The 12,218-nt window shown below is 35.0% G+C and overlaps 2 protein-coding genes and 1 pseudogene across 3 annotated transcripts; all 3 read left to right on the forward strand.

Annotated features, from left to right (window-relative positions):
- The first annotated feature begins 378 nt into the window (after positions 1 to 378).
- Positions 379 to 2,737, forward strand: LOC125580115 (probable pectate lyase 6). Its single transcript, XM_048744097.1, has 4 exons — positions 379 to 704; positions 1,004 to 1,685; positions 1,812 to 2,054; positions 2,355 to 2,737. Exons 1-4 carry the CDS (start codon positions 496 to 498, stop codon positions 2,592 to 2,594), a joined length of 1,374 nt encoding a protein of 457 aa, XP_048600054.1. The 5' UTR covers positions 379 to 495; the 3' UTR covers positions 2,595 to 2,737.
- A 1,129-nt stretch (positions 2,738 to 3,866) lies between these two features.
- On the forward strand, positions 3,867 to 5,371 carry LOC125575310 (ubiquitin-conjugating enzyme E2 2). Of its 2 annotated transcripts, none has more exons than XM_048744100.1 (6): positions 3,867 to 4,002; positions 4,291 to 4,439; positions 4,523 to 4,548; positions 4,634 to 4,723; positions 4,821 to 4,909; positions 5,029 to 5,371. In XM_048744100.1, exons 2-6 carry the CDS (start codon positions 4,315 to 4,317, stop codon positions 5,155 to 5,157), a joined length of 459 nt encoding a protein of 152 aa, XP_048600057.1. In that variant the 5' UTR covers positions 3,867 to 4,002; positions 4,291 to 4,314; the 3' UTR covers positions 5,158 to 5,371. The 2 variants fall into 2 exon arrangements, with proteins under 2 accessions (XP_048600057.1, XP_048600060.1); XM_048744103.1 differs by having other exon boundaries at positions 3,931 to 4,002; positions 4,309 to 4,439.
- Positions 5,372 to 8,677: 3,306 nt separating this feature from the next.
- Positions 8,678 to 11,355, forward strand: LOC125585027 (annotated as a pseudogene).
- The last annotated feature ends 863 nt before the right edge of the window (positions 11,356 to 12,218 follow it).

The raw sequence follows: 12,218 nt of genomic DNA on the forward strand, positions 1-12,218 counted from the left end.
ATATATATATATGTGTGTGTATATATATATGAATTATCTTTTCATGTATTCCATATAAGTTCTATGAAAATATACTATTTATTGAATCGATTTTATAATAAATTTGACAAAATTGATTGTAAAGAACACATTTACAATTAATATCAGGTTTGAAAGACAAAGATAATTACTGAATATGTATTCCACAAAAGAAGGATAAAACAAAGAAAAAAACAATAAAAACCAGCTAAACTATAATTGGTTTTTGCAGGAAAACAAACAGAGAGTCGTAAAAATCAATGGTTACCTAATAATTACTCTGTTAATCGTTAATCCTCCACTAATGCATTTCATCTTCTCTCTCTTCAAAGTTCCTTGTTATTTAAGCAAACCATGAATCCAATCATCTAATACTAACCCTGGGCCGACCAGAAAACTTTTTGGACGACCCAAGCTTCAAGGGTTATCCTTTTCACCAGAATAATCAAAATCTAATAATCTCATCGTCGATTTCAAATGGCGTTTGCTTATTTGAACCTTGGGAGCTACGTTATCGTCTTCGTCTCATTGTCTATAGCCATCGTAGCTCCATCGGTTCAAGCTCACATCGCCGTCTTCGATGATTATTGGACCCAGCGTCAAGCCAACGCGTTGAGACAAACAATGGAATCTTATGAACCCAACCCGTTGAACGTCACGAACCACTTTAACTACCATGCAGCATTGTACGTTCTCAAAAACAAGCCTCTTTAATTTATCCTTTTTAACCTAACTTCGTAATCTAAGACAAAATGCGTGAATTCGTTAAAGCCTTAGATGAGCCACCACACCGTGTAACGCCGAATATGAGATTTAGGATATTAAAAAGGATTTTTTTTTTTTTTACATTTTAGTACCCACGTGAAAATTTAGGAGACAAGACCAATGTTTCATCCGGTTGGTTGTATTGGTGTAGACCATTTGGTTACTCGAACGTTTTAAACAAACCTAACAGCAACTTTTCTGTTTGTTTTTTCTTGCTCAGAGCAATGGAGACGACTGGTGCTGACAACGGAACAAGGAGAGAGCTCGGACAAGTTAAAGCCGGTCAGAAAGCACGTGGCGGAAGGTTCAAATCCCTTAACGCGATTGACAGATGCTGGAGAGGAGACAAAAACTGGGCGAAGAACAGGAAGAAGCTAGCGGACTGCGTCCTAGGGTTTGGTCTGAAAACAACCGGAGGCAAAAACGGACCCATCTACGTAGTCACAGACGCATCGGACGACGATCTGTTAAGCCCCAAACCAGGAACTCTAAGACACGCCGTGACTCGCGACAGACCACTTTGGATCATATTTGCTAGGACCATGGTCATAAAACTACAACAAGAGCTGATGATAACAAACGATAAAACCATCGACGGTCGAGGAGTGAGTGTTTACATAACCGGAGGTGCAGGATTCACGTTACAGTTCGTGAAGAATGTGATCATACACAATATTCATATGAAGTTTATTAAAAGAGGATTCGGTGGGTTGATTAGAGACTCCGAAGAACATTTTGGGCTTAGAACAATTAGTGATGGTGACGGGATCAATATCTTTGGAGCTACAAACATATGGATCGATCATGTCTCCATGAGGAACTGTTCTGATGGTATGATCGATGCCATCATGGGATCGACCGCCATTACTATCTCCAATTCCCATTTCACCGACCATAAGGAGGTAAGGCTAAGCACAAAACATGGGAACATAATCAACGTTTCATAACATGATATTTACTATGCATAAAGATGTTTTACGCATGTGGTTTCTGTTGAATAACACAATATATGTATGCATTAAACGCAGGTGATGTTGTTTGGGGCTAAAAACGGTGACGAGTTCGACAAGAAAATGCAGATCACGGTTGCGTTTAACCATTTTGGTAAGAGATTGAATCAAAGAATGCCAAGGGTGAGATACGGTATGGTCCATGTAGTGAACAATGACTACACTCACTGGGAAATGTATGCAATTGGTGGAAATATGAACCCTACCATTATAAGTCAAGGCAATCGTTTCATTGCTCCTCCTAAAGAAGATTGCAAGCAGGTAAACAAACACACGAGAAGCTGACCTAGTGTTTAAAACTCTTAGATTACCTAGTAGGAATTTAAGGTGTTCAATTTCCGTTAAATTACCTAGTAGGAATTGAAGCTGACCTAGTGTTTAAAATTGTGTTATTCAACGGAAATTTAAGGTGTTTTCCTAAAGAAAGTTAATTTAAAATAGTTTAGGCTTCACACTATAAGAGATACTTGGACATTAAAGAAACATTACGCTGATAAACTAATCACTACACAACAGTTGAGACAATTGATAGAGATTTTTTTTTTCTTTTCTAAAATGCAGGTTACAAAGAGAGAGTACACAGCGTATCCAGAGTGGAAGTCATGGAACTGGCAATCAGAGAGAGATTACTTTTTGAATGGAGCTTACTTTGTGCAATCAGGAAAGTCAAATGCATGGAGCGCTGCACCGAAAAATCCAATCCCTAAAGAGTTTACAATCCGTCCTCAGCCAGGAACAAAGGTAAGAAGTCTCACCAAAGATGCTGGTACGCTTGATTGCAGACCAGGAAAGTCCTGCTGATAATAAAACTTCATTTGTGGTCCGTACGTGTGTGTTTCCGTGTTGTTCTGGTAACAAAGAATTGTATTTGTTGTGGATGGTGATTTGTAACAAATTGTGCATAATGCAGTACGGTTAATCATTAGGCTTCTTCGTTTTTTTTTCTTGCCCCCACAAGGACATTAGTTTAAACATCAATACATAATAATCACACTCCAAATCTCGGTACCCTAGACTACATCTATTCTATCATCAAATCTTGATGATATATATTTGGTACCATATGAATCAGTCTTCATTATAAGCTCTATCTTATCGCTTTTTTTTTCCAAACCCTGAAACATGTCAAGACACAGTACCACCAAACATGCTATATATGCATTGCCTCAAAACCATCTCCAGTATTAGCAAGATCCTCATGAGCTAAACCCACCTGTTCCATATATAGATCTGAAATTTATTAATACTACCATAAAAAAAAAAAGAAGAGAACTACTCTTGGAACTAGTTAATATTTAATGCCATATTTGTATAAAATTGAAATCCCTTACAGACCATACATATCCAAGGCCTGATACAAGAGGCAGAAACAACTGATAGAAGAATCACCCACAGAAGTAGCTTTTAAAACGGTATCCACATGCTTAGTCAAGTTAAACACTGCATCTTCCATATATACCACATGAGAATAAGCAAGCACCTGCTGCAAGTTTTACCAGTTTGCTTCTCATCTATTACATGCCTGATAGCTACTTTCTACATTTTGCCATCATTCCAATGCAGCATATATGCTGGACAAGATCACAAATGGAGCTGGAATCTGTGGCTCTAACTCTACTAGCTTCATTGCCACTTCCTTGGCTTACATCTGACGTTTAGTCTATCACATCCTTGGCTTCTCTTAATCTCCCAAAGCGATACAAAAGATCAATCATACAACCATTGTGCTCTAACCTAGGTTTAAATACATATCCTTCTTGCATCAAACTAACAAGTTGAAGTCCTTTTTTTGACATTACAATAGTAACTACAAGTAGACAGAACGTCAGTAAAAGTTCTTCTACCTTCTCCTCTCGTAGTAGGTCAAATATTTCAACTTCAGAGAGGTAAAAGCGAGCAGCACCAAAGGATAAACAACACAAGAAGTTATTGTTGGTTAATGTCTGGTTTGAATCGGTTATTTAATGAGTAACGGTTAAATTCGGTTAACTGTCATGTTGCAGCGCCTGGAGCAAATATCTGAAGCTGACTGTACATAGATATATTATATTGTTTAGATCGAAGCTTCTAGAAGATCACCACAGCGTGCGTTATACGAAGCTCCACATCATTTCTCAACCACACGGTGAAAATCGGAGACTCTCCAAGCTTCACCGGTGGTTATCCTCGTCGCTTAAAGTTCCGATCTTTTACCCTTTTTAGCTCAACGGTGAGATCTCTCTCATGAATTTTTTTTAATCTAAATCTCTTTAGATCCGATCTTTCCATAGGTTAAAGGGAACTGTTTGTAGTATTGAAAAGAGACAACTTTATCTACTTGAAGTTGTTGTACTACTTGTAAGCTATGTAGATGATGATGATGATGATGATCATAGGTTATATAAACAAAAACTAGTTTGATTCGACTATGCTTAGGCAAATGGGTTGTTGAAGCAGATTGAAAGTTCTGATTTTGAGTTGGTTTTGATAAAAACTTGTCTTGCTTGGTTGGTTATAGATATATATAGAGTAAAGGAGAAGGATGTCGACACCAGCGAGGAAGAGATTGATGAGGGACTTCAAGAGGTTGCAGCAAGACCCACCTGCTGGTATCAGCGGTGCTCCTCAAGACAACAACATCATGCTCTGGAATGCTGTTATTTTCGGGTAAATGTTTATACTTTTTGGTTACAGAAACGTTCTATGTCGTTCACTGTACTTACTATGCCTTTTTGTTTGTGGGTTTGCAGGCCTGATGATACCCCATGGGATGGAGGTAAGGTTTTGTTTATTCTAAGTAAAGTCACTTATCTTGAGGTTTTAGCAATATTCAATATCTTTCCTTGTGTGATATTGTCCAGGTACTTTCAAACTTTCACTGCAGTTTTCAGAAGATTATCCAAACAAACCACCTACTGTTCGGTTTGTTTCACGGATGTTCCATCCTAACAGTAAGTTAAAAAGATAACAACAACACACCAGTTTTGTCTTATTATCCTGAGTGCTTATAATTCACGAACCTAACAACTTGGTCATTGTCACGTGTAGTTTATGCTGATGGGAGTATATGCTTGGATATTCTCCAAAACCAGTGGAGTCCAATTTATGATGTCGCTGCTATTCTTACCTCCATCCAGGTATAATATATATATATATAGACATGCTTCTCATGTCCCACTTGATCGTTGATCTCCATTTTAAAGTGTTGGTGTTGTTTATCTGATCACATCTTTCTCTCTTTCTTTTTAAACTACAGTCATTGCTCTGTGATCCTAATCCGAATTCTCCTGCAAACTCGGAAGCTGCACGAATGTTCAGCGAAAGCAAACGCGAGTACAACAGAAGAGTCCGCGAGGTTGTGGAACAAAGCTGGACTGCTGACTAAGTAGTAATAATCTTTCTTGTAGCATTTGTCTTGAGAAACATTGAACCTCCTCTCTCTCGTGTTTGATTCAACCAATACTTCCCTCTCTTTTTCTTTCCTGTCTTTTTGTTTGTTTTCAAACTATTTGATTTGTTTCCTTTTAATGTTTCCATGTATTATCTTAACCACATTCCTCTTCATAATGGCATATGTATTTGAGTTCGATCATTCTCTACACTCATATCTTGCATCGTTGTTTTACAACTTTCTTAACGATCAACTTTTTCTTGAGGATTTTTCATTCATATACTGCGTTCATGGATGCTTGCTTCATGGTTCCCAGTGTTTGTCCATCCTTGTTGCACTTGAGGATCCGGAACATCTTCTATCGATGGTCGCTTGCTCTGATCTTAACAAAGACAGTACAAGAACACTAACCAAATGCAAATGTCTTAGATTTGATAAAACTTCCATCTTCTGAGCTAAGCTCTGTGGAAAACTCTTCTCTGCTTCATTTTGATACCTCTCATTTTCACTGCTATGCCTTCCCTGATACAACCTTTGTACAACTGTTGGAATACCCAAATATGTCAATCCACCATGCCTAATATTATATAGTTCATGTTATGTTTGTTTGAGTTTTACCTGTTCACAGAACAAACTTGCTGCACCGAAGTCGTTAGTAGTGTCTTCCAGTTTCTCCGAGGAGAAAACGTGGTAAGGTGGCAAACCAATCACTGTAGATCTCATTGTTTGTGGAACACGTTATACGATTTTGTTAATGAAAAACTCAATTCAAGATTTCTAAATACTAGTAATAGTCTTTGTTTCTTTGTTTACTTAAATCTGGTTATGACTTTGTTTATTTTTGGTTGTTTGTTCATTACACAACCTCAGCTCGACAGGCTGGTTTTAATGCATTAGAAGAACATGACTGTGTTTTTTTATTTTTCTTTTCTTAACTTTAATGCATTGAAGAACTTGTCCAAAAAAAAAGCATTGAAGAACATGACTAGCTATGATTTTTATTTTCCATTTTAACTTCTAGTTCACATAATATATATGTATTCTCTATATTTGTGTAATCAAAAGTCTTCAGATTTAGATAGTATTTTTTTTGTTTTTATTTAGCTCAACTTGCTAATAACTAGTAGTTTTGATTCACCGGTATAGAACTCTGAAGTCAGAAGACTCAGCAAAACGTCAAAAGGATTGACAATGGATCAAACGTTGTTTTGTTGATGTAATACAATTTTCACAGCTAAACCAGATCCTCATGGGACACTTGAATAGTTTTTCTTTTGTTAATTTTTGCAAACTGATTCATCATCTTTTTTTAATAAGGGACCGACCCTTTTCTTATTGCAAGTTGCAACACGTGATTTTATTCAAAACATCTATGATTACACTTTTTGATTAGAACCTCTGTATAATTGATCAGATTACAGATGTTTGGTCAATTGTCGTTGAGAATGAGATCAAGAAATGTATGTCGTTTTATGTTTCTCGAGAAAGCGAAGCGATTACGTCTTTGTTTTAGAGATATTTATTTTATGTTTTATCTTAAAACTTAAACTGAAATTAAGCGATAAGATTTGGTGGTATCTATACTATTATTTGAGAATTGAATTTGTTTATTTGTCGTATTTTCCATGATTTTAGTTAATTTGCTTACTTGTCATTTTTTCCATGATTTTAAGATAAAACATTAATTTAATTAATATTATTATTTAAAATTTTGCTTAATTATCATTTTTTCCTTGATTTTAGTTAATTTGCTTACTTGACATTTTTCGATAATTTTAGAATAAATTATTAGCTTAATTAATATTATTATTTAAAATTTTATTTTAAAATCTATATATTTATCATGAAATTAAAGATAATTAATAAACATTAAACTATTCTACTGATATACATATATACTATTATTTTAAATATATATATATATATATATATTTAATATATAATTATCATGATATTTATGACATTTAATTAATAAATAGATAACAATCTATACTATTAAAGCAGGATCATATTGTCATTTTTACCTTAGCATGCTTTTTTCTTTACTAACATTGCATGTTTCATTAAGGGCAAACAAGTAATATTAATAACACATCTATATTGGGTCATTTTTTTCGGATCCAACCTACATCAGATCTCTCTTGCGCCATTTGGGCCGATTAAGAAATCATATCTAATTCTCATATTTTTTTTCCTTTGGACCATTGAATCCAAGTTCAAATAATTATTTTCAACTATTCTTAATTATTTTTTTATTTTCTTAATATAATTTAAGCATTCATATAAAAATTAATTTTTTTCATTGAAAAGTATAAAATATTATCAGAGTTATACCAACTTAATTCATTAAAGAAATAAAGTTTGATTTTTTAAACATAAATAGTCATTTAAATGAAATACAATAAATAAAGATAAAAAGTTTAAGTCTTTTATAAAATAAAACACAAATATATGAAAATATGACATTTACTAAATATTTGTCAATTGAAAAAAAAAATAAACCGCGCTTTCAAAACGCGGATCAAAATCTAGTATCTACTCATAATATAATCATTACTTTTATCTTATATTAATTTATGATTTTAATGACTAATATTATAGCTATTTCTTTGATTTTTATAGGAAATACTGATGAAATACATTTTTATATATAAGTATTTTAATATATCTGAATTAACTGGTTTCTTTGGTTTATTCGATTTGATCGCTTAATATAATCAACGATATCCATATACTACGGTTTCTTAAAATAACATCTATTCAGTTTATTCGATACTACCAAAACAAGACCGTTTACCCTATTTCGGTTTGCTCCCAAACTATTGTTATTTTATTAATGTTTTATAGTTGTGATTTTTTATAATCCTTTCCAGTACCACATGGTTTCTTTTCAGTCCAAAATACTACATATATTTTATTTCAAATACAAGTTTTCTAATTTAATTATTATTATAGAAAAAAAATTGATCTAATAAAACATAATTTAGTACATTGATTACCAATATGAATATTAAAGCTTTATAATTTATAATAATTTAAATTTTGTATTTAGTTTAGTTATTATTGTTTTATAAAAATAAATATTAAAATTAAAAATTATTAGATATATAGATATATTAATTCACACAAGATGCGAAACATCAACTAGTTAACAAGTAATAAATTACACCCAAAAAAGTAATATAAATGAAAAGACTCTTTTATTCTTTTCTTTTTTTCGTTCAATAAATGAAAAGACTTTTTAAAGTATAGGAACAAGACACGTAATTAATAATCATTTAACGTCAGGAATCAGCAGATTTTAACTACTTCGATAATGACAGCCTTAATTCTCAACTTGAAAAGAATTATAAAATAATAATGTCAGACAAAAGAAAGGTTATTTGAGTAAACCCCTCACTTAGGCTTATGCCATCTATAGCCCATTAATAAGGCCCATTCTGAAAAAACAAGCAAAACATATCTTAAACGCTGTCGTTTACCAACCGTCTCTTTTTCTCTCTCCTTTTGTCGCTCCTCTTTTACCTTCTATCTCTCTCTCTCTCTCACATTACAAACGGTGAGTGTGTGTAATTCTCACTGTAAACCACTTTTATTATTATTTAGGTCACTGCTGCGGCGAGGAGCCAATGAAGACAACATTTTGAAAGAAAGAGACGGTTCGGTTGTCTCTTCGTCTCTGTTCAGCTACACTGGGGTTTCTATTTCAGGTCTGACATTTTCCGAAATTTTCTTTTTTGACCCATTTTAGAAAGTTTCCTGCTTTTGATTTCTAACTCGAGATCTGGCTACTTCCTTCATCTTCTTTGTGAAACCGAGATGGGTTTTGTTCTGTTATCGTCAAAATCTCTGCTTTTTTCAGTTTATCTTAGTTAATGGGTCTCTATGTGTTTCTTTGTCTCTCGTTACCTTTTGATTCATGCTTCTTTAGCTTTATGTTACTGCACCGTCTGTGTTCCATCTGTTAGGGTTAGTCTGTCTCTATCTGGTTCATGTCTTGTGTTTGTTTCTAGGGTTTCTATTAACAGATTTGTTAATCTATAGGTGGAATGTGTGTTCAGCTTCGGTTGAAATTGTTGATTGCATTCGAGACTGTAGAGTATTACTTGAAATTTACAGACTTATGGAGGTTTCTATTTCTGTGGCAACTTTCTATTTGTAGGTGTTAAAAGATGGGAAAGACACCAAGTCCTGGTAAATGGATCAAGTCTCTTCTTGGGAAGAAGTCATCAAAGTCAAGTTTGGAGAAAGGAACCGAGAAATTGGTAAGAACGCTGAATAAATATATTGCTTTGTTTTGTCTTTTTATGTCAAAATGATATGTAACTGTAAACATTGTTCACATGTGATAGAGATCCGCAAAAAAAGAAGAGATTGTGGTGAAGGTGAAGGATACTAATGTCTCAGACTTACCTACCAATCCTCCGGTACTAGTTTCATCACAGGAAGTTGCAGCTACACAAGCTGTAACAGTCCCAGATGTTGTAGTCCCCGAGAAGCAGCCAAGCGAAGAGTCGAATGTGAATCTTGAGTCAGGGAATGACACAGAAGAACTCAAGTTCGAAGAAGCTGCTACAAAGGTTCAAGCTGCTGTCAGATCTCATCAGGTTACTTCTTTTTCTACATTTCAGTAATGAGTTTTCGGTTCTTATTCTGTTGTTTTTCAAATGCGTGAAGGCTCGTGAAGAATTACAAAAGCTTAAAGGTATCGTAAAGCTGCAAGCAGTGATCCGTGGTCACTTGGTTAGAAGACAAGCTGTTGCTACATACTCTTGCATTTGGGGAATTGTGAAGTTACAAGCTCTTGTTCGTGGGAAGAAAGCTAGATCTTCAGAGACCGATGATCAACTTCAGAAAACAAACTCGGTAATTTAAATGTCTGTTACTTTGTAAGTTCTACTCTAATAACCTTTACTCGATTTCAAAGTTGTATTCTCTTTTGTTTGATAGGAACCTGAGAATCCTGAAACTTTGCAAGGAAGCACTTACAGATGGCTTGAGAATCCCACAAAGCTCTCCATGATTGATAAGGTAACTAACAACAACAATTTGCTATGCAATTATGTAACACTCTCTTACTTATTTGCTTCCTTGACTTTTTTTCAGCTCCTAGTTTCGTCGCCAAAGGCATTGCCTCTGAAGATTCAGTATGGTCCTGAAGATCCTAACTCAGCCAAGGTGTGGCTTGAGCGCTGGACGCTGTTGCAGGTTTGGGCTCCTGGTCCATTGGTGGTTAAGAGCTTTGTTGCGAAATCTCAGACAAAGAAGCGAAGTTTTCAAGCAGTTGAAGCAGACAAGGGGAAACTGAAGAAAGGTATCAAGAAACCACCCGGTGGTTTAAACACTGGAAGTAGCTCTAGTAGCCGTTCTACAGCTGAAAAAGAAAAGCCTAAGAGAAATGTGAGGAAGGCTTCCACGCTTGGTAAAGAGGTTTCAAGAACCGAGAATGATAATAAGTCTAAGCAGAACTCGAGAAAAAGTACAAGCGCTGTAAAGGAAGTGTCTTCTTCATTGGAGGTTAAGGAGGAGAAGCCTAGAGTTAGTCTCAGAAAGTCTTCAGTTTCCAATGGGCTAGAGAAACCTACTCGCAAATCTGCTGAGAAGAAGAAAGAGATTGCAGATTCAGTGCAGAAAGAATCGCCTGATTACGAGGTTTCACCTCCTGCTGTTGATACTCCTGAAGAAGAAAAGATGAAAGACAGCACTGAAACAGTTTGTAAAGAAGCTGATCTCGATAAAGATGAGAACCCATCGGTTCTGGAGCAAGATGAACTCAAAACCGAAGAGAGAAATGACAAAGCTGAAGAAGAGATTCAAGAGCCAGACGTGCAGATAAGCTCTGAGAATGGAAATGACACAAGGCAAGCGATAGAAGAGCATCTCTGCCTGCAAAGATTGAGAATCATCATCAAGAAGAAGGGCTTACACATAGCGGGAGAAAGATCCCAAGCTACATGGCTCCAACTGCATCTGCAAAGGCAAGAGTAAGAGGAGGACAAGGGTCCAAGGATTGGTGGTCAAGAGAAGCTAGAGAAAAATGGAATAACTAGACGCCACTCTCTTCCTCCTGCTGCAGCCAATGGTAAGCTGAACACAATGTCCCCAAGAGCTCACAGACTTCTCATAGCTTCAGCTAAAGGATCGATGAACAGTGACAGATCTTTTTCGTCTCCAGGGATATGGTGGTGGTAGAAGTTAAAGTTTTTTTTATACACAAGCCTCTTGAAAGTTTCAAACCTCTTAAACCCATTTTGCTCAATGTTTATTTCAGATAAATCGGCGAAAGCTGAGTGGAAACGGTGATTCTTTTGAGGCAAATAGAGAAAGCAATGCAAAGAGTCATCCTGATCATCTTACACTGTTGAAAAAAAGAAAGCTCTGAAACCTTTTTTATCTGTTTTAACTGTTTTGTTTCTATGTTTTTTGCGTGTGTTACTTCGGTTTGGTGTGTGGTGAGTCTTTGACATGGTCCCTTTAGATTTCTCTCAGATGCTTTGTCTTCACAAACAAAAAAAAAGGGTTTAGAATAGTTCTTTATAATGCTTCTCTTAATCATTACAGTTTGTTCATGAATTTCGCCTTTTTAATTGTAAAACAAGAAAAGGTAGACTGTATAATCATTAGCTAAACTGAACTTTTTATAAGCCAAACTGAAATTTGTCTGAAGTAAAACTGCACCAAAGTTTTCTAGTTCAAATCTTATGTGGCTGAGCCAAGGATAACTATATTGTAACAACAAAATTATTTCTTTAATTTTTGTTGTTAATATGTTGATCAAAGTTTCAGCTCTAATAAGAATAGATAAATTAGCAAATATTTTTTTTTTGGTCAAACAATTAACAAATTGAACACCAAAACTAGACAAAAATTTCAAAATGCTTATGCCTAAACAACACCGAATCCAAGTAGTGTGAACAAAATGAATTATATTACAAACAAAACAAGTACAAATTACAAACAGGAAAAAAAAAAGAGGAAAATAAATTACAACAGAAAAGTTATTACAGTGATACTATCTTACACGAGGAGATTGATTGTAAAGAAGGCAAAGGAGA

This window comes from Brassica napus, chromosome A2, assembly GCF_020379485.1.
Source record: "Brassica napus cultivar Da-Ae chromosome A2, Da-Ae, whole genome shotgun sequence".
NCBI lineage: Eukaryota > Viridiplantae > Streptophyta > Magnoliopsida > Brassicales > Brassicaceae > Brassica > Brassica napus.